General features: G+C 42.3%; 2 protein-coding genes across 2 annotated transcripts in view; one reads left to right on the forward strand and one right to left on the reverse strand.

The window, feature by feature from the left end:
- Positions 1 to 283: 283 nt before the first annotated feature.
- syngr1a (synaptogyrin 1a) lies at positions 284 to 20,113 on the reverse strand. The gene is made up of 4 exons (XM_034581741.1): positions 19,690 to 20,113; positions 6,261 to 6,498; positions 3,399 to 3,544; positions 284 to 949 (listed from the first exon to the last, which is right to left on the reverse strand). The coding sequence occupies exons 1-4, from the start codon at positions 19,789 to 19,791 to the stop codon at positions 710 to 712; spliced, it is 726 nt and encodes a 241-aa protein (XP_034437632.1). The 5' UTR covers positions 19,792 to 20,113; the 3' UTR covers positions 284 to 709.
- A 1,283-nt stretch (positions 20,114 to 21,396) lies between these two features.
- Positions 21,397 to 23,293, forward strand: part of ift27 (intraflagellar transport 27 homolog (Chlamydomonas)) — a 7,344-nt gene continuing 5,447 nt past the window's right edge. The window contains exons 1-2 of the mRNA XM_034581766.1: positions 21,397 to 21,570; positions 22,315 to 22,394. Coding sequence (XP_034437657.1) covers positions 21,537 to 21,570; positions 22,315 to 22,394 — 114 coding nt within the window. The 5' untranslated portion in view covers positions 21,397 to 21,536. The remainder of the gene's footprint in view (positions 21,571 to 22,314; positions 22,395 to 23,293) is intronic.

Consider the following 23,293-nt stretch of genomic DNA (forward strand, 5'->3'; position numbering starts at 1 on the left):
CCTTCACCAGAAACATCTTTTATCCACCGCCAGTTTCTACCCGGAATCTGAGAGGTTGCCCAAGATTTCTGATCTGGAGACAGATTCTGTGGTTTGTCCCACAGAAGCTGATGTTTGAGTCCGATAACTGATCTGACACTGGTATGAAACTGTCCAGTCACGCTGGCTAAAGAGAACTAATGTGGCCAGAACTGGGTTCAGGTGTTAATGCACCTCTTAAGTTGAATAAGCTGTCTTAAATTTCCTTTGGTGATATTTAAATCTTCATTGTCTGATGTTTTTCATGATTTTTGTCATTGTGTTAATTAAGTCCATGTTGTGTTGTATTTATTTGCAGATTGTGGATAATAATTAATTAATTCTTTGCATGTGCTAAATAATATCACCGGGTCAAAACTAAAACTAAGCTACATCGTTCTGACCCAATATTAGTATTCTTTTGAATCCATCATAAAATATAATTATTTTCCTTTTTAAAATTACATGTCACCGTTTATTACTATTTGTTGGTGTATCCTTTGCCTATGCCATATTTGAATGATAATTTTTCCGAGTAAAATTTGTGTCTAATACTGGATCGAAACAACCCACTGGGACCAGGATAAGTTAACCACGTGTTTTGCCTGTTCTACATTTACGCATAGAAACAATACAAACTGCTCTAAATTAGAAACTTTGGGCAACGTCATCCAGATCCTCTCCTAACATCTCAGTAGTCCTGACGCTGGTAGCCTCCAGTGCCATCGAATACACTGTCGCTGTTGGCCTGGGTCCCTCCTCCTCCTTCTCCTCCTCCTCCTCCGCCTCCCGGGCTCTCCAGGACGTCTCCACCGAAGGAGGTGTAGGGGGCTGCGGCTGCGTCCTGGCTGGGGTCCATGTATTCCTGGGAGAAAAGGGCCGAGTCGGCGCCCAGCTTGTACCTCTGGAAGCCCAGGAAGGACTGGACCGCCTTGGAGAGGCGGAGGAGGATGGAGGCAACAGAAAAGGTGATTGAAAGGTGTGGAGATAGATGAAGAAGCAGAGATGAGAGCGGTGGTGTTAGAGCAGGGGGAGGAGAGAGAGAAGAGAAAGACAGAAGGAAACATTGATTAGTTGCCGGGGGAAGCTCGTGAAGCTGAGTTATTTAGTCAGAGCAGGTTAGTTCTTCTGAGAGCAAAGCAAAACAGGCTCCATCGTTCAGCTGCAACAGAGACTTTGTGCATTATTGAATATCTGAGGCTCGTCACTGTCAAACACCACAGATCTCACTCTCTCAATATGCACGACAGATATTATGAGAAGACAGAACCACAGAGAGAGAGAGTAGAGTTGATTTAAAGCTCAGAGTTCTGGGAAGTTTCAGGAGGAAATGTTATTCAAGTGTCTCGACCGACGAGACGCTGCAAACACACCGACTCTGCTCAAAGAGTCTGAATCAAGCGTTTTCTCTCGGCTCCATCACAACACAAAACATTTCACAGACTCAACCCTGAACCTTTCAGGTGTTAGAGAGAAGATGTCAGTGTTGTTATGTTATAAAACAAATTCATGGCTCAATATCAAGCACAGTTTCAAGCCGTAGAAATCCAGTGAATATGCAATAAAATGGTGTAATACTGCAATTTAACAGTGAGGTCAATCTCAAAAAGCAAATAATAAACTAAACATCCAATCTACCGACTAAACTTCATAATATAATATTATTTTTAAAGAAGGAAAAGCATAGACGGACATTGGACATTTTAGGAATTACTTTGTTTTCTTCCGCTTTTGGCTGCAAAGTTGGACGAGAAAATTTATACCACTTTAATGTCTGTCAGTTATATATGAAATTACAGCCTTAAAACTAAGCTAAGCTAACTAGCTGCTTAGTCCAGCTTATTGAACAAACAGATATTGGAGTGGTATTGATATTTTCATCTGAGTTTACATCAGGGGCAGATATTTGAGGAACCTTTCCATCAACCCTCTGGTAAAAGGTCTGTTATATGTCTGTGTGTGAGTCCATGTTAGAATACAGCAGGAAAATTCACTGATGTTTCTAACGTGCAACGGAGGGTAAAACTGGAAGAATACAAATATCTCAGGTTGAAAAAGATGAGCCCTATAAACATAGAAGACGCCGACAAAGACGTCAAGTTAAGGTTAGAATTTTTCAGAAACCCGACGTCCTCACCAACCAGCTGCTGAGCTGCTGAGCGTTGAATAAGATGTTAAAACCTAAACAGAAAAACCACATAGAAGACGGAGAACAAAAAAAACCAAACATTAAAACATTCAGCTTGAATGCTTTTTTTTTAATCCTTTGGTTATTTTCCAGGTTTACTTTTCCATCAAAATCAAAAAGACATGAATAACTGATATTAGGCTTTGCTTTAGATTTCCAGCAGGCAGGCAGCTCTCCTTCCAAAACGTTGGCTCTGCAGGAATTTAAATAGGTGTTTAAGTCGAATCTCAGCGTTTGGTGACGTAACCGTTGAATCATCTGTATCAACTCAGCACAGGATCAACCCACCTGCACATAAATGATCATAATAATGTGCTGCAGTCAGGAAAAAACCTGGAGCAGCTGTTCTTCTCACTTCTGGTTTACAAATACACTCACTTCCAGCAGTATCGTGTTGTTGCTGGGGGGGGGGGGCGACCTTTTAACAACACAGTAACGGAGTGTGTGCGACCAGCTGCTGAGAGGTTAAAGCAGCAGAAGACAGAGCAGAGTCACACAAAAGGTTGATGAGGCTGAGGAGGGAAGAGCTTGATGTATTCCTCTTCAAATGACACATTCTTTTAACTTCTCCACAGAGAAGAGAGTCTGGGCGCCTGTTGGAACAACATCCACACACTTAATGATCTCACATGCCCGCAAATCAAAATGTTCACACCGTAGATTGTAAAAAAGATGGACGACACATTCATCGTTTTACAAAAATGTCCGTGTCCTGTATGCTAACATGGAGGACACAGGGTCTATGAGGAAATCAGGTCAGCTGAGTCAGAGATCTCCTTTAAATCCCTTCTTAAAACATACTTTATTTCGCCTTTCCTGATTTTTACCAGAATTTGTTATTCTATTTTATTGAATTTCATTAAAAAAAATTTGACCCTATACTAAAATCTGACCTATACTGCAGCCAGCCACCAGGTGGTACTCAAGATGATTTGGCTTTTATTTGAGGGGCTTTTGTGTCATCCATCTTTATTTATAGTCTATGGTTCACACGCATCCACACACAAACCAAAAGAAGATGGAGGAACATTAATGAATTCAAACACCTTCACACAGCTTGATGGCTATTTTGGCAAGTAAGGAAAACACAAGTCACAAGTTTAGGTTGTCATGTCACCCACAGCACTGCTGCAAAGTTTAAATAATGGCAGGTGTGATGTCAGGCTGTGTTATGAGGAGGGGAGCGACTTACCCAGGTGAAGATGGAGAAGAAGGAGAAGGTGATGGCTGCCCGGGCAGCGTCACCTCCCTCCCTCAGCGGGTTGTCATCGTGGTTTGTCACCTGCCACTGGTTGGCCAGGAAGCAGAAACCCACAAACCACATGAAGGACCAGAAAGCTGGAGACAGAAATAGACAGAAATACAGTAGCAGTGTTAAAATAAGAATAGAAACATAACTAGACATCACCTGGAGAGTATTTTCACTTAGAACAACCAGATTGTAATAGTGCGTTAAAGAGATTTTGTATAGCTTTTGCCTCATATGAATCAAGGGTGAAGTGACAGCAGGTGCTGATCTTAAGATATCACATAAACATACTTCATGAGGCTACCGTGACCTTGACCTTTAACCTCTGGCTACCAAAATCAAGTGAGGTAACCTTTGAGTCCAAGCGAATGTTTGTTCCAAATGTGAAACAAATTCTTGACGACGTTCCAGAGATATCTCCTTCACAAACTGTGCTTTGTGAGGTCACCGTGCCCTTTAGCTTTTGACCTTTGACCACCAAAATCGAATCATTTCATCCTCGAGTCCAACTGAATATTTGCACCAGATTTGAAGAAATTCCCTCCAGGCATTCTTGAGATATCACATCCACGGGAATGGGACAGACGGACAACCCCAAAACATTATGCCTCCGGCCACTGGCTGTCGCCTCTGAGACATCATGAGTTTGGGCTACAAGGAAAATAATGTATTAATGATACCACTCACATAATAAAAGGCAAAGTCAAGACAGCTAAATTGCTACAGTGAGTGAAATTGAAACAACAAGGGGCCGAGGACTGACCCCTGTTGAACACCATATGTGAAATTAGCAGGCTAAGGAAATTAGCTCAATCAGAAACGTCCAATGTACCAGTCATCCCTAAGCTTCAGTAAAGTAAAGAGCCTCCAATAAGGTGGACATGGTTGGAGACAGAGAGGAGAAGTGCGAGTGATTAAAACAGGGTGGGAGTTTGGAGCGGCCTCATTAACCGACTCAACACTTGACTGTCTTTACGTCATTAAAACTTCAGTTCACTGCAGCAGCAGAGGAGAAGAGGAAGCCACTGTCACAGGAAACAAAGCCGAGTGTCTCAGAGCCTTGTTGGAAGAGTCCTCCTCTCCTCATTATCCCTCATACACCTCCTCTCCCTTTGTTGGGATAACCTCAGTATGCATGTCATTTTATTGTAACCTGAAAGGAGCGCTCACATTCTCACAGAGTTATTTGGGCCTTTTGATTAGCTGGAAACCTGGGGAATAAAAAAAAATCTCTGTTGTATTCACAAGCAAAGAGAAGCAAGAGCTCGACCACAGGGTTTTCTGGTAACACAAAAGTTTTATTACTGGTGTGAAAGAGTAGAACTACATGAGTGTGGAAGAAGATGTACTGCAGTATTACATTTATAGAAATATGACGGTTAAATATCTTGTATGACATTTAATGAATCAGAACATAAGAATCTCTGATTTCAGTGTTTTAAACGCTGAGCTCCTTTCTTTATAAAATACACTTTTCCATGTGTTTTAATATTTAACTAATTTATGAGGAATAATCCTTTCTAACACATTATCCATTAATTTTGGGTCAAATGTAACACGAGTGAGTTTTAAAACTCCGGAGCAGTATATCGTGTTCTGCCCCGTTAATAAGAAACTCAAATCTGATCAAGGCCCTTGATTAGGTACTACTACATTGTGTGTAGTGCTTAATGAAATGGAATGGGTTTGTGGGTTTTCTCTGAGTGCTCCGGCTTCCTCTCCTGTGAATGTGAGTCTTTGTATTTTGACCCTGTGACACGCTGGCGACCAACGGTGAACCCTGCATCTCGCCCAGTGTCTGCTGGGATTGGCTCCAGCTCCCAGTGACCCTCAAACAATAAGCAGTAAAGATAATAGATGGACGGATCAATGTTTTGACAAACTGCTTGTGTCACTTCTTCATCTCTGTGATTCATACAATAGTGATTACTCATCTCTGACCATTTATATCCCAGACTGTGTCAGTAACAGTGATTATTCTATAATCTGATATAACCTCTAAATACTGGTTTATTATATCAAATGTGTTTCCTGGAAAATGTTGAATCGTGACCGTCTTGTTTTTTGGAGTCTAAAAAGTAAATGTCATGGTTGAAATGAATCCTTCTAATGTGATAATGTCTTTAATACATCCATGAGGGGTTTTATGTGAATGAGGGTTATTCATTTGGACTCTGTAGAACAATACTAGTTCTGTATAACTTCATTCAGCCCTGAGAGGTGCAAGTTTATGAAGGTTTCATTTGAGTCGATCTACTGAATCTCTATCTCATGTTCTGCCAGCACTGTCTCATCATGTGTCCTATCATCAATCAGTAAATTAGAGGTTGTTTGTTGTGTTACCATGAATCCTACAGTTTTGATAAATAAGCTGCACAAAGATTGGATATTAAAAACTAATTCCCACAAAATGTGAAAACTCTAGAGGCCCTCGACAGATGTGTGTTAATCTTCCGACTATGTGCAAAGAGTCAATACATTTATTTCTGTAGCGTTACGTCTTTAAAGCTGGAAAACTGTGCTGATGTGATATCTGATATTTAAAATAGGTAATATTTGAATCCCAAATATCTTCTTGCTTCTTCTTCATTCTAGTTCCTAGCTAATGTTTCCATGTTTATCAGCCATAAATTGTATGTATGTACAGCATGATTTTTATGTTCGAATATTTTAAATTTCAATGATCTATGTTCAGTGTGACAGTTTGTAAATCTACCTAAACTTTGCCCGAATGAAGACAAACATACACGAGTACTTAATAAGAAACCAAGTGAAAACCAAAGCAGTTGCAGATCTTGTAATTACCCGACACCCCGATGTCAGCCAGCACGGCCCTCTTCCGGTCCTTGACGCTGCTGATCTGGGGGAAGTACACGTCCAGAGCCAGGAAGGCCATGCAGCACAGGAAGGCCATGGAGCCCATGAAGACGCCGTAGTTACAGGCGTTCTGGTTGCGGTTGAAGATGCAGTACTCCTCGACCTCATTGGGGCGGTTGATGTAGCCCTCGTTGGCGATGCAGCCGAAGATCACGATGGAGAAGAGCTGCAGAGAAGAAGAGGAGAAGGGTGAGGGTGAGAGAAGAAGTAATGGACTAAATAACTTGTGGTAGTGCCAGGACTGGTAGAATTAGTATAATATTATTTATATAACATGCCTCCAATATTTAAGATTATTAGGATACATCTCTGTCATAGAAAGAAGCATGTGAGCGTTTAATCAGGTCAAGACTAGATTTTTCAGTTGGTCGAAGAATCTGTGTATGTTTGCCGATATGAAAAATTGTATTTCTGAAATAAATCTTTATTTTAATTTCAACTTCTATATATTTGTGTTTTAATTTTATTAAAATGTTGTTATAATAAACTTTATGGTTAAGCTGTAACATTTTAAGCCTCAATTCTTTTCTACTATCAAGCAACTTTAGCTATTGCATCTCGGTCGCCCCCTGGTGGCTGGCTGCGGTAAAGGTCATAAAATGTGCCTCCTCCATGTTAGTAGATGGGACACGGACCAAACTAAAGAGTTCTTATCACACTGATGTTTGATCATGTTTCTGATAAGTTTGGTTCTAAATACTTATTTAATGTAACACAGTACAAAGTGGCGAGGCGCTCGCATACACGATGTTTTGGCTTCATTTCTGAGAAAGTGGGAGGAAGTGGAGACGCGTCATCCGTCTTTACAGACGGAGCTTCACCTCCCACGGTCCGTCCGGAATTAGTCACATTTTCTTCTGAATGTGTCTCTTTAGTCACAAAATGAGCAAACGTTGTTAATGCATTGATCTGAACCAACGTCGCTCTCACTTCTTCTCTTGGACGTTTTGCAATAACAATCATAAAAGCCCCTTTCAGCCCCAAAACAACACCACCTGCTGTAGTCGGCTGGTATATTTAGACTGACTGACTGGAAATTTATGAATAAGAAAACACTTCAGCGTGACGCTCTCAGCCCGTAATGTCACGACAGCCCTGCAGGGGAGTTCCATGACTAATCCCTCATGTCTTTGTCAAACAGTTTTTACCCAGCATGCCTCTGGGGTTTCTCTGTAAATGTGGAGTTTGACTGTGGAGGAATCAGCCTCCACTCTGCTGCTCTGCAATCCAGTGTGACAGCTACTGGGGACACGATGTTATGAATAAAACATAACGATAGGTTATGATTAAGATAAGAGTCAAGATTTTATGATATTCAAATAAAGACAAGCTGGTAAAGGTTACATATATATTGAAGGAGAATGTTATTACTCCGCCAAGGAAAGCACATGAAAATTCACTAGATCCAGGTTTTTATTTGACTAACTCAGAGATATCAGTTCTCTAAACATGCCTGATGTTTTTTTAAATCAAGATCCATGGATTATTCTCTGGGAAATCAATTAAAAGTTTTGAAAAACCCAATCTTGTGATTAAAAAAAATAAACACACAAGAACTTTTTGCATTCGCCCCGAGATCCAGATCTTAACAGAAAATCCCCGCCCCTCCACATAATTTAACAGAAATCTGTGACTAGTTTTGGCGAAATCTTGCTGAAGCTCAAACAAACAAACTAGAGCAATCAGTCGAGCACGTATCTGCAGCAAGGCCCAATATTCCCCTCAGATTCAATCAAATTGCAACAAATTTGACATATTGTGATAGATATCAGTTCCCTAAATGTGCCTGATTATTTTTTATCAACATTCATGAGTTATTCCCTCGGAAAATGGTTAAAATATCTCACAAAGTTAAAGAAATTCCCCTGATTCAGAACCGCACCACTGGGATTGACTGGGTTCTTCCCTGACCCGCACTGCATCCTTCCACCAACGTCCAGGTGATGTCTCCAGTAGTTTTTTGCGTAATCTTGTTCACAAACAAACGAACAGCGGTGAAATCATAACCTTGTCAACGGAGGTAATTAAAAGTGTTGGATTCAAACGAATGCATCGTGGTTTGGTGAAGATTTTATCCTCACAGTGAGGATCTGTCTGAGGTGGAGGACGGACGGCAACAACATGGAGTCAATGAAGGGAGGAGGTTACTATGATCACTCCTTTATGCTCCTCTTTCTCTCCTCTCATCCCTCTCTCCTCTGCCCCTCCTTCTCTGTTCCTCTCTCCTGTCTGCCCTGGGCCTGGAGGAGTGGAGACACAAGGGGCTGCAAAATGGAGTCAATAACAGGAGGAGCAGGATCCTAAGGTATACCATCTAATCCTCCTCTCCTCTCCTCTCCTCTCCTCTCCTCTCCTCTCTGAGGTCACATACAAACAGCAGCAGTTTCCCAGCCTGCAGTGCGGCGTCGGCTTTGTACTTTTCTATCGACAGCAGCGGATCAGACGACTCCCTCCACCTGACGAAGCCTCAGACCAAACCTCAGGGGAGCTGCTTGTGTCTGGATGAGGCCGAGGCTGAGTGTGTTTACGTTTGTCTGCAGTCGGTGCGTGGATGCTGCTGTGGTGACTGATGGATTCTGAATGTGTGTGTGTGTGTGTGTGTGTGTGTTGGTGGATAGTTTATCCAGCTGCCGTCTTTATTTGCGTGACAAATGACAGCGAGACAAAGGAAGGACACACAACTACCACCGACGACAACCGGGCCGGGCGGAGGAGGGCCTGTCAGTCAGGATGTGGATTACATTTCATTTCTTCACTCTTTTCCTTCTTTAGTCACCTGCGAGCCCTTCACTTCCTTTCCACTGTCGGAAGTGTGAGATGTTTTAGCTTTAATCCATTTGACTCTATCGTGTTAACTTGCTTTGTTATGTGCTGTTTTATCCCAGTTCACACCGACATATGAGTGAGTGTAATCCTTCCTCTGAGACTCTGTATATGAGAACCATAGAGTGTTGGCCAATAGAAAGACGGATGACATGTCTCCACTTTATTCTGTGTAATATCCTCAAATAGTTGATTAAAACAAAACTTATCAGAGACATGGAACACTTGAATATCAGTTTTCAAGTGTTTGGCTTCACCTTTGGGAAGCTATCATGCCCTCCATCTTCATATGTTATGTTCACATTTTAAACCATTTAGAGTTTGTACTTGTGGGTGTTTTTAGACGTAGTGATTATAGGAGTATTGTTACAAAATTGTTATTGTTTTGAACTAATAATGAACTTAATCAATGTCATGAAAAGACAAATCAAACGTTTTTTTCAATATTGTCTGAAAGAGAAAAAGAAGAACTGAGCAAAGACAAGAAACTTGTAACTGGTGATAAAAGTTTCAACCTAAATTCAACTCACTTCTCTCTACAGATCTTCCAGCTGCGTCTCATGGTGTTCCACGTGGATTAAGTCATCACATGAGTGCAGCTCTACACTAAAGTCATGTGACAGCAATTAGGCAATCTCCATGACAACTGGCAGACTGAACAGAATCACAGAATCACAAGGTCCAGATTGTGTAGGGGGCGGCGCTCATGAGGTAATCCAGAATAAAGCGGGTCCTATGGAGCTGTAGCCTCACAACGTAATGTTTAAAGGGTTAAACAACAATAGATATGGTTCAACTTCAACTTTTCAACTTCATGCACTTTCCTTGAATTGTCACAATAAGTCGTAAATCCTCAACTGACCAATCAGCCTGCATTCGTAGAACTTCACTAACATTACATCGAAAGCAAAATCACGCCCCTGCAAGAGTAACGAGGGGACACTTGTATCTTTTAACTTCAGTTCTGATATAGAATCGATATTATATTTTCTAAGTATTTGTTGACTGACATGGATTTTTAACAAAAACTTACAACGTGTAAACAATCAGTATTCAAGTTGGACTGATGACCATTTGAGATTGTATACAATAAGGCTAAATGTTCCAATGAGTTTAAAGTTCTTGGCTTCCAGAAATGCTATAAAATAAATATTTAACCTTTGTACACAAGACACTTGACCTAACTATGGTTGTCTCTATATAATGTATATAATATATTCTCCTTTAACCTTTCAGTACTTTGTGCCAGTTTGTGTTCAGTGAGTGGTTCAGACCAGAAATATCTTTTCCCAGCGTCTTCCGTTGAGCGAACGCTTCTCTGTCAAAGTGAATTCTGGTGATGAAGTAATTTCTGAGTCACTTTAAATGAATCAGTACAAACACAAATGAGTCTGTGAGTTGTAATGTAAAGATGAACACACACATTCCCCTGTAAAGACAGTGTGAGTCTCCAGCCTTATACAACGTGAGGAGGAACCATGAGTTGACATTTAGAGTCTGTGTGTCGGTGATAAACTGGAACGAGCGAGCACAACCTTTGTTTCCTCCGTCCCCCCCACCCCCCTTCGTCCCCTCCCTGCCTCTCTGCTCCCTCCGTCGCTCCTCTCTCCACGGAGCGAAGGATGGAGGAGGAAGAGGAGGATAGTAACACCTCCTTCATCTGTACCTGCGCTCCTTTTCATTAAAGAGGGGGCAAGATGAAGATGAGGAGATTGGGGGGGGGGGGGGGGGGGGGATGAGCCGAGCAAAGTGCTGGGGGCAGAGGGGGTTTGGAGGCGGTGCTATTTATAGAGCGGCTGCATCATCGCTCCTCCCTCCCTCGTCTTCTCCCATCTCCCCTCGTTACTGGCCCTGCCTCTGCCCACGAGTGTTCTTGAGAAAAATGAGACACTAACGACACAAACACACACAAAAACACACACTTAGCCATACACAGCTCTCACACACGCACAGTTGCCTCCCAAGCCCGACTTACTTTAGGATTCAGGTCAGAGAGCACGAAGTCACACACACACACACACACACACACACACACACACACACACACACACACACACACACACACACACACACACACACACACACACACAGTCAATCACATGATGCTGGTGGGATGTTAGAACGCTCTGTCGGAGCAGAATAGTCATTATAAAGAAACCTACACACAAACAGTAACTATTTCTCTTTATTTCCTTTCATTTATTTCTTTTCCTTCCCCAGATCTGTGTCTCTGTAACAGGGGAACGTCTAAATATGGAGTTAATGAACCTCTTTCTGTTGCGAAACTATTTATTTCCCCACAAAATCTAAATTTAGACTTTTTCCCCCCAAACTCGATGTACTTTAAAACAAAGAGGCCACAGTTATCGTGAAAGTTTTAAATACAGTCTCATGACCGACAGAGTGAAGCCGACGACTCACACTGTCGATCTCCTGCAGCTAAAACACCCGGAAACACATGTTCACTGTCCAGTACTTGGTTTTGTGCACTGCAGCAAACACGGAAGTGTTTTTTATTCCATTTATATTCCGTATAATTTTATTGCTCGTCACAGAAAGTCGTTTTTAAACTAACTCGGTTCAACAGATTCACTTTAATTGCTGCCAGTCTCACAGACATCACTGTTATTGACATATTACATTAAACGATAGCAACAGGATCTTGTTCTTTATCTTTAGTTATTTGTTTATTTTGGCTGCAATACAGGATTTACTTGTTTTTCAAAAGCTGATGTTTCCGTTTCTAGAGACGTCAAAAAATTACTTTAAGTCTGTATCAAAACCACCAAAGGTATATTTGAGATCTGTAGACATAACTGTTGAATGTGTAGATGAGTGACCCTGGTTATGATTTGGAGTGAGGCCTCATTGGAGTCCAAGGATGCAAAATAAGAATTTATCATATTCATACTCACAACACATATATATATACACAACATATATATATATATATATATATATATATATATATATATATATATATAAAAAGAATAAGTATTTAAATAAAATCATTACCAAATCTATCACCATAATAAATATTCACACCCCTTCCCCCAAATATAATCCCTTATTAATTCCCTATAAACATTTTAAACAAGTGCAATCATTTAACCAGCCCACATGTTTAAATGTCCCTCAGGATCAATTTCAAACAATCAGTCAGTCCGTCCGTCCATCCACAGACAGAGATAAGTTGATGGACAGATTTAGATTTACTGTTCCTCAGTTCTGCTCAGTTTATCTACATCAGTGAACATGTGCTGCTATTGACTCATTAATCAATGTGTGTTGTTTCCTTCTTTACGAGGTGGAACCGCTGTGAATCCTCCGACTCAGCAAACTGCTGAGTCAACAATCAATCAATCAATAAATCAATTTACACAAATACCGTGTGTGTGTGTGTGTGTGTGTGTACTAATATATGTCAAATCTGTGCAATAGTTCACCATCTTTACAGTAACTAGTCACACAACGCCTCGTCACAGCCATTGCATGAACAGGCGCAGATGAAAACTGTGAAAAAGAGGTTATATGGGTGCTCGAGCCCCCACGGAGCCTGTGTCTCTGGTTCCCTGTGAGCAGAGTGGATCTGGGTGCAGCTTCTCTAACAAGGACATCGGGACCTGCAGGGCGTCTGTAGTTTTTTTAGTGATGTGACACAGTTTGGTTTTCAGTTGCTCCCCCGAGAGATAAACCAGCCTTTTTTCCCTCTGCTCGCTCCGGTCACACAAACACTAAACACACAAACACCCTTACTTGAAATAAGAATTGGTTTTGGCATGACCTAGTTCACCGGGTACGAAAACACACGCCGTCTTCAGGGTCACCATAATTGCTGTCACAAGGCGGGCGGGGCGGGGTGGGGGGGGGGGACAGATTGAATTACTGAGCTTTTTCTGCAACTGCCTGCGGACGGCCAGCCGGGAGTTTGAGGGTGACGGTGAGAGCGGGAGCGGGTCGTTCACACGCACACCGACGGCACAACGCAAGGTGCAGCAGCGTCGTATGAGCAGCAGTATGAACTCGCTCGCACCTCGACATTCCTCACTCGCTTAGGGGCCATGAGAAGTGGAGCATGTGAGACGTTTCGCATACGACGCCGCTTCACACCCTGCCCCCTCTTTTCCTCTTCAACTCTTTAGATATATGACTTATTTTGGTGTGTGTGTGTGTGTGTGCATGTGTGTGTTCTTGAACCCTCGCCTCTCTGATCCGCAGACAGATCACAAGGTTCCTGGAGGTGATGAAAGCCGGCACTGTGAGAAGCACCACGTGGGTTTCTGATCTTGTGACCGTCAGAGGCTCACATACAAATTGCACATTAAGAAAAGCCAATTGGCGGAACTTTGCACATATGTGTGTGTGTGTGTGTGTGTGCTTGTGTGTGTGTGTGTGTGTACGTGCTTGTGAAACTGTGCTCGTGCATACGTTTCCTCCAGAATCTCCCTTTGGCTAATTTATTCGTTTTTCGCTGTATTTTTAATCTCTACCCCTCGTGTGTTTCTCTAAATTTAAAAATCTGAAATTCTTCTTTCGGTCGGTTGCTATATATACATTCCACACACATGCACAGCAAACAGCCGTGTCAGCCACTTGCTACGGGCCCAAATCATATCAGTCCAGTCTGGCTCATTGTGAACGATTCAGGGCTGCTGTTGTGTTTGCCTGAAAAGCCTTTGGGGTCCATTGTAGAGAGCAGACAATTGAGCCGGGCCTCATATCACCCTGGTATTCACACTGTACCTCACACAAAACCCCGCATTAGAAACAGCCACGCACGTTCAGGGACGCAGCAGAACTGTGGCAAAGCACCGAGGTTCATCGGTGAGTTTTAGAAACGATTTTCTAGCCACGATATATATAAAAAAAACCCTGAAAAAGTGAGTTGGTCCAAGTCTTTAACGCAAAATGCAAACGTTTTCAGGTAAGTGGTGTCTGAATGTTTAGTGAACTTTTTGTATTCCCCATATATAGATGGTGCACTCATCGTTTCCCATAATGCATCATGAAAACTATAGTGTACTAACTGAGCAATATCTCCCATCATGCATTGCGCTCGTGGCGGAGAGGAGAGCAGCTTCACCTGAATACGAGCAGAGCGTCACAGCACAAACAAGTGTATTTCTACATTTAAGGATTGTCAGTCAACATGTTTTTAACCTAAAGGTATTAATATAAGTGTAAAATAAACATTTAAAATGTATTGTAGGATTTTCCACCAGTCGTTGTCCCGTTGATTTTGAAGCCACTTTACTGTTGAGTCTCTTACTTGGTGATTTTCTGTTTCCCAAATTGTCTGCAGCTGCCCTGATGTGTTCCACCTGAGTTCAATCAGCCCTCTGCAGCCTCACTTCTGTGTTTAGCCTCTGAGCTCCAGCTCCTCTGAGTCAGTTTGTCTTCTCACTTCTGTTGTGTCTCTGTCTTCGTGCTTCTGTGTTTTTTGGCCTTGGCTCCAGTTACTAGTTTTTCCTGTGTTGATGGACTTTCAAGAATAAATCACTGAACTGCCTCTGCTTTGACCAAAAGCCCCCAAACAGCTTCACAAACAGGAAAACTAAATTGGCCTGGTATCACTCTGATTAGAGCGCTTACCTCCACCAAGAGCCCTGTGTCGTAATGTTAAATAAAGTGATACAACTACATTCCTAGATGCGTCCCATGTTCTACTCAAGTTCCACCTCTCACCCGAACGTCCTGGACATTTTCCTGTTAACATTAATATGTCTCCTGCTGCTTTCTTCATATATAAAAGGGAAAACTCTGGAAGGCTCTGATTGGCTGGAGATCTGTGCAGGGTGTGGCCGGCCTCCCGCCCCACGTACAACATAAAGATAATGGACGGAGCGAACTAAAACAACGATATCAGAAAAACATGTGAAAGCCGAGAGAGTCAACAGTGAGTCGACCAGACTGCTGAATAATGCAGGACGGAGGGTATTATATACTGTGTGTGTGTGTGTGTGTGTGTGTGTGTGTGTGTGTGTGTGGGGGGGGGGGGGCTATTGTCTGCTGCAGCGCGTCGGCCTGGACTGGGGATACCTGATTGCTTCAGTCGCCATGGCAGCAGCTGCTCATGTAATGGGAGAGAGAGAGAGAGAGAGAGAGTGAGAGTGATGGAGCGAGCGGATCTGGTCGAAGTACAAATCAAGGAGGGACACTGCAGCAGCGAGGGAACACACACGGAGACACACTGACACACAGTCACACGTCCAGGACACGAGGACACGAGGATCCTCACATCCACGCTGTCCTCTGCCCACTCACACACACGCCGCTCCCGTCAATATGCCTCTTTTTTTACTTATCACCCTTTTGCAATCGGGGTTGAGGAGGCAGTGAGAGCAGGATCAGATGAGTCCAGAAGACCAGGCTGCAAGGGAGCAGACGCTTTCTCAACCTTGTAAAGTCGAGTCTAACAGAATCACGTGTCGGTACAGTTAGCTATAACTAACATGACAGGTCCATTATGATTTGAGAGCAAATTCCCTGTATATTCTCTGCAGTTTTCCCTTTGAGACGGCGTCTGTGGACTTTCTCCACCCGGCCCCCTCCAGTCAAATGCCAGGATTTATTCACAACCCTGTTTGCCAGACGACATTTGTGTGTTAATCCGAGCACACTCGCAAATGTTTAATGCGAAAGTGCAGATATAGGCTTATTTAAAAACCGCAGTTATGTACAGACTGTGTTGACTTCTGCAGGCGCACAAAGCTGCGTGTACGCATCTCTAAATAGCTTCCAAACCGTGTCTGGATTCTGACGTGTAGGCACCAACAAACTTCAACTGTTTGCGTGTGTGTTACTGTCTCACACGGCGACGACAGAATGCACCACACCGAGCAGCCCGAGTGTTTGTGTTGCTGATATCAAATAGTTACCCACCAATTAGAAAAACCTCTCGACGTCTGAAATGTTAATCATCGTGAAATGTTAACCCACGTTCACTTATGTAAGTCGAGCGGAAGAGAAAAAAATATGAGAACAGAGGAGTTTTCTTCAGCAGCGTAAATGTCAAGAATCTGGTGGGAGGAGGGAGAAGCATGAGATGAACGAGAGGATGCAGGTTAATTATTACTGCTTATTATCACTGTGTACGTGTGGTGTAGAGGTTGTTGAGTCTGATTTTAGTGAGTAAATATGGACTTGAACACATTCACTGCGTCAAAGAAACTCACACACATACGTCAAATACTATTTTTCTTTTAGCATTTGAGCCGAGTTAATGTTGAACTTCGATCTGGAAATTCAGCCGGGGGGTGTAGTAAAACTTAATCCCTGAACAAAAGCAGAATTTTAGAGAGAATACGCGAAGCAAAAAACGCAAAGAGTCAAAAGTAAAGCTGTTTTCCATATCGATCAAAAAGAGAAGCACAGGATGTCCTCTCATCTTGTCATGTCTGATTCACCCTCCATCCAGGATCTATAACCCTTCTGTGGTGTTTTCAGACATGAACTCTGGAAAAATTGAGTCTGGACAGCAGGAAATATGATATAATCCGCTTTCATTCATTCACTGACCTCCAGGTGTCTCTTGAACTTTTCCAGAGGGGCAGTATGTGAGGATGCAGATGTTCAAGTCAGTTGCTCCAGAGGATCTCCAGAACCCAGACAATCTCCTGCTGCATGATTGATGTTTCAAAGGTAAAGCCCCGGATCAAGTCTACACCCGATTCTCCGGACATTATCTGGAGTTCATGTTTGAAAACGGAGAAAGTCTCCAATTAACCTAAACAATTCTGCGAGTCTTTGGATCATAGGGTGAAGCCGGAGAAACAGGGACAAGATGCAAACTCCACTTAGAACGACCCAAGTCAAAATGGGATTCAAACATAGAAGCATCTTGCTGTGAGGCGGCTGCACCCCCGTGCCGCCCTCAGGTTGATAACCTTTATTCTAATTCAATAAATTAATTAAACTTTTCTTTTTTATCACACGTGAGATTCACACTCTCCATCTGTCTCCATGTTACTCTCTCCTTCATGTATCGAGCATCATCACAGACACACTGGACCGACTCCCTGAGGCTGACACGCACACGCACACACACACACACACACACACACACACACACACACAAACACACACAATCACCTCGACACACAGCCCTCCTCCAGAGGAAGTGGGAGATAGAGAGTGAGAAAAGGGAGGGTAGAGAGTCCTCAACCACCATTCAAGAACTCTCTCTCTCTCTCTCTCCCTCTTTCCAAGAATGGTCGTACAAATAATCCATTCCTTACACACACACATTTTTGACATCCCCACATCACTAACTGTTTTAAGTGCTAATAGTCCCCCCTCCTCACCACAGCAGCAGATTGAGTATTAGCACCATCACACAAAACATCACAACTCAGGCTGTGGCTGTTACTATGGAGATGTGTTGTTGCTCTGGTGACACCTAAAGGGGGCGGGGAATCTGACGAGGGGCCGTACACACTCTCCATACCTGTGTGTGTGTGTGTGTGTGTGTGTGTGTGTGTGTGTGTGTGTGTGTGTGTGTGTGTGTGTGTGTGTGTGTGTGTGTGTGTGTTTGCATTTAATGTGTATACTTTAATGTAGTGTCAAAATGTTAAGGTGTTAAAAACCACAGGTGAAACCTAAGTGCTGCAAAAAGTTTGTGGATTGACCAATTCGTCAGTCAATAATAATAAATGAAATTACTTTTCATGATCATAATGATCATTTCAGCCAATAATCAAATAATAAACAACAAATATTTGATGCTTTCAGCTTCTACTTTCATATTTTCTCTGTTAAATAACCTGTTTTAAGACTCTGGAAGGAAAATAGTGACGTTATAAATACATTCTCACGATGTTTTGGATACAACAGCTTCACTTATAGGTTATCACATATTGTATATAGCAAAGAATATATATTTAGATATGTGTGTGTTACTCCTAGAAGAAAACACAACTTCAGAACTCAGAGTTCTACGCTCGCTGCCTCCATGACTGTGACGTCTTTCATGGTTCACTGAATCGTCACATGACTTCAGAACAACCAGGAGCCACAGAGCTTCACTCACGACCTCGAACACACTTCTCTCATCGGGTTTGAATGATAAAGATCATATTTAAGGTTTTAACGTTTCAGTTTGTAGCAGTTATACTTCGCATTAGTCACAGGGGACAGGAAACGTCATAATGATAAACTAATGTCTTGATTCCAGGTGGGAAACGAGTCGTTCCAGCATGACTCTGGCAGTGTGTTCACATCAACCTGCATCTTTATCTGTTGTTTAAGGCCATGCGGACACAGACACTCCTATAGATAAGAAATAATCCCAACTGTGTGGTTTTCTGCTGTCAAGCGGGGACACGGTAAAGAGCCTAAAGAGAAACTTCCTTTCATATTGTCACTGTTGTATTTAGCTTGTGAGGAGAAACAGACGTCTGATGTTTTCTGAGTTGATTTCACAAAGACCAGCTAACGCAAAGCTAACTTCACACATACCACGAGCAGATGTGTCAACGAAGTGAACTGTCCTCTGCCTGCTGGTCACTAATCAGCCCTTTTTAAATAAAAAGTGCATTTTTAAGACTTTATCCCGACAAGAAAACATCCGTCAACTTGATAAGTGACGTTTTTATTTGCTGTCAGTGAATAAAGTTAAACTGATAAACACATTTTTGCAAATCAAATTGAAAGTGGATTTGATCTGAGTGATGAAAAACTTCAGAGTCAATAAACTCACTTTCACGGTGAGCACAGATAAATCTGTTTATTTTATATTTTGGCAAAGAAATGGACCTTTAGGATTATTTATGTATCCAGTGATGTACAATCAGGTGTGGCTGCATTTCACAATTCTCCATTAGTGGCCAACAGTGTCTCTCTGACTTTAAAACATGTGAGTGTTTCTTGTTGATGCAAAAATGTAAATCAAAGTTGAGAGAAACCCAACAAATAGCTCATTGTGACATAATCTGCTCAAACGCCACTTGGCAGTGAAGTGGCTGCTTGGAGTTTTGGAGACTTTTGTTTCCTGTGGTTTATTATTCATGGGTCAACGGTCGCCCACTGTTACTTTTTGTTATTTGGAAATAATGAGATTATTTGTAATTAAGTCCTTCGTGCAGTGATGTCACTGCTAATTAGGAAATGATAGTGGGTAATTAATACATTATCTAAAAAGGCAAAGCAGTGATTTATTATAGGGCCTTTCTAATGAGGGTTGTTTTGAGGCCTACACCAGCTAACTAGCAAAACACGCCATAGGAATATGAGAAAAACATATATATATAACTTGGTATTTATATATATATATATTGTGTGGGATAAAGGGAAAAGAAAGATAATATAGTAGAAATGTTGTGTTTTTGATGAGTAACACATTCCCCCTTTCAACCTCTAGAAGAATTAATACTTTCTCACTATATTATATGATATTTCTGGGCCTTTTGCAGCCTTGATAAAGACATTAAAGGACAATTTAAACCTTCATTTCACATGTTTGTTTGCAGAAGCAGTGATGTAATTCACTGTTTAAGGCATAAACTTCATTTTTTTCTGCACCGGAGCAGCCACTCACCCAAGACACTATGCGGAGAATGGTCTGAGGCTGCTGGAAGAAGGTGACGGGGTCGAAGGCTCCTCCGGCTTTCCCGGCTCCGTAAGCCTGCATCCCCTCCATGGTCCTCCTGCTCCTCCTGCTCCTCTCTGCTCCTCCTGCTCCCCGCTGCCGCTGCAGAGGCTCAGGGTGTGTGAAGCACCGGGAAACCGAGCGACTCTCCCCGGATCCGTCCCCCGCTGCTGCTGCTGCAACCACCGGTGCAACCGCGTCTCTCTCTCGGCTCCTGCTCGGCCTCCAGCCCGGTTCCTCTGGATTTAACCTCCAAAGCCCCGGTCGTCCTCCCGCTCGGTGTCCGGGCAGAGGGAGCTGTCAGCCGGTGTTGTGATGATGATGCTCGCTCGCTCTCTCTGTCTCTGTGTGTGTGTGTGTGTGTTTGTATGTGTGTGTGTGTTTGTATGTGTGTGTGTGTGTGTGTCTCTCTCTCTCTCTATGCATGTGTGTGTTTGTATGTGTGTGTGTGTGTGTGTGTGTCTCTCTCTCTCTCTCTTTCTCTCTCTCTCTCTCTATGCATGTGTGTGTGTGTGTGTGTGTGTGTCTCTCTCTCTCTCTCTCTCTCTCTCTCTCTCTCTCTCCTCGTCGTGCACACGCTCACACACAAATTACGTGGTGAGTGCGCGCACGCCTTTGTGGAGGGCACACGCTCGTGCACACAGGTTTGCCACAGGGAGTCACGCGCTCTCACATTTATCAGAGTTTTTTCTAAAAACAGGAAAACAAGTTAATTCAACCTCAATATTAAAAACAACTACGTTATATAAATATGATTCCTTTGTGCTGAAGAGAGGATTAGATATTTATGTTGTATTTTTCTTTTTATGTAATTGAATTATGTAATTGAATTATTTGTTGTGCAACGTAACCAACACTGAATAGCAGATACAGATCATTTACACAGTAGAGGACGACCTGTCATTAACAGAAAGGGAAATAAAACAAAACTGTCTTTAAACCATTAATTAACACATATACATTTTATTCATGTTCCCACGTTTCAGTTACATTTACCTGTTACTTTTATTTACTTTTTTTTGCTTTAATTTCCCATTAATTTTCTACAGCTATTTTTCATTGTTCATTGATTGTGCGTGTTGGGCAAAGAATAAGAAACAATTCAAAAGCAATTTGAAGATCAAACAGAAATAGAAAACAGAAACAGAAAATGTTACAGTGTCACAGATAAGAAAAGAGTGAAGATACAATGAAACATTGTAAAATGATTTATTTAGAGGGTCAGATCGAGCTCTCCTATAATAATAATAATGTAAACATCTGCAATAACAACAAAGAATATGTGATTTGTGATGCTCAGGGAAGACATTCCGACCTCTAGTGGTATAACTTGGTTTTACCTTTGACATGTCAGGTCTTTCTCACTATACATCAGCTTTTCAGGCATTTCCTACAATGAAGACTGTGAATTTTATCAACGTGTTCGACAAATAAACTTCACCAAAGTCTGAATTATTATATTTTTTCCAGTTTAAAGCTGTTTCTCAACTTCTAACACGCAGGCACGAGGACCGAATTTACCTGAACAGACAAACTCAGAGGAAAAATCCTCCACGGCGACTCTCTCTCTTACGTCACATCAACCAGCCAATGACAGCGCAGCTACGCGCTTACGTGCTCCGCGGTTAGGCCAATGAGAGCCTGTCTTGAGGCTGGTTGCTAAGCGACGCGTTGTGTGGATGTTGCCGAGGCGGAAGAGGATTTCTAGCAGCTGAACGTGTGAATTACTTTGATAATTTAACGTTTTTAATGAAAACCAGCGTTAAATTCTATTGTTCGGACGTTGTTTCAGCGTCATGGTGAAGCTGAGGGCAAGATGTCTGCTCGTCGGTGAGTTTCTAATAAACTAACTTCATCGCTCCGCTAAAGCTAACACGTCCGATGCTAACACGTCCGATGCTAACACCCGCTTCACACTTAGCACCAGAGACGCATCAGTAAACACACACCTGTTGTTCAACACTTTGCCAAACAGTCAAAGTGTAGTTACGCATCGTGAGGTTTTAACGGTGAAGCACGTGCACAAATACAAGGAGTTTTACTTTGCTTACATAGAAGTAGACACACAACCAGGGAGGAGGACAACAACAACAACAACAACAACAACTTAACAAATAAGTTAAAGAATAACACAAAAAATACTTAAATTATCGGCAGTGCACTGTTCAATAGCACGTGCAAAGAAAGTAGGTTAATATACAGTTTATTGGAACAACACCATACAAATACACACCATGAGAGGATGAACACGAGTCACCTGGTGCTGCACGTAAATTGTGCAAAGACACAACAATGCAGTGCAATGAAATAAATACTGTGTGAACAGGGGAACATGCACATTGTATACTATACGTTTCTATACATGCACATATTATATACAGCATGCAGGATTTATACTAACAATAATGTGCAGCAGGATGTATATTTATAGTGATTATGACATTTTTGTTGGATTATTTACCAAAACTTGAAATTAATGTCGAGGCACTCAGTAAATTCACAAGTAAACACACTGTTTCTATCACTGTGTGTGTGTGTGTGTGTGTGTGTGTGTGTGTGTGTGTGTGTGTGCAGGAGATGCTGCCGTGGGGAAAAGTGCCCTCTCCCATGTGTTCCACAGTGATGGTACCCTCTTCCAGAAGAACTACAGCATGGTGAGAGGATAAAATCACTAGTGTAATGCGATGACACACAATCCCCAATACACTGTGTGTGTGTGTGTGTGTGTGTGTGTGTGTGTGTGTGTGTGTGTGCACCACCCCTCCTCATAACGATAAGGATGTACAGTTTATATCCACACCACACAAGCCTAACAGAGGAATCACTTGTAGCACAGCTGCTTGGGGGATTTAGGGATCGGGCCGCTCTCTGTTGCAGAGCCTGGCTACGGGCTTATCTTGTATTTCTACATGCAGGTAGAGCAACTGAGATTTTCACCTGTGTTTTGAAGGGACCACTCTTGAAGCTTAGCCCTGGCTCATTGCCAGCCCAGAATACACAGCAGCATGTTGGGAATACCCCGATGCACGTGCTATGAAGTGCTGCAGCGTTTGTCCAGTATTCAGCTCTGAGCTGAGACTACAGCAGCGAGTTGATCAGCAAAATCTGCTGCTTTAGTTTGCACAATTTCCCCCCACTCAGTATTCAACATTACATTTACAGGAGGCCCCCAGGGAGGTCTTCGCAACATCCATACATCTTTACTGATACAGCCAGTGCGGTTAAGCAGCAATAGAGTAGTTGGGGGAGCAAGGTTGTAGAGTCACATATTTGAAATTCAATCAATAATTGCAGAATCAGGCAATTATTGAAACATCAAATTTAATTTAAGGTCGTTTGCGTGAGGTCAAGTCTTTTAGTTTATCTCAGACATGATCATGGATCGATGCTGATCTCTTAAAACCCCGATCATACTGTGGGCGGTTTCTTTAATGGAACTCCTTGCAAGCTTTTCAAGGACCTGTAGAGGTCTCTTCTTAAATCTACCGCAGGAATCACTGAAGTGCAAGACAGCACAGTGCACCAATTAATGCTGATGCAGAGAAGGCTAATC

The sequence above is a fragment of the Hippoglossus hippoglossus genome, chromosome 1 (assembly GCF_009819705.1).
Source record: "Hippoglossus hippoglossus isolate fHipHip1 chromosome 1, fHipHip1.pri, whole genome shotgun sequence".
NCBI lineage: Eukaryota > Metazoa > Chordata > Actinopteri > Pleuronectiformes > Pleuronectidae > Hippoglossus > Hippoglossus hippoglossus.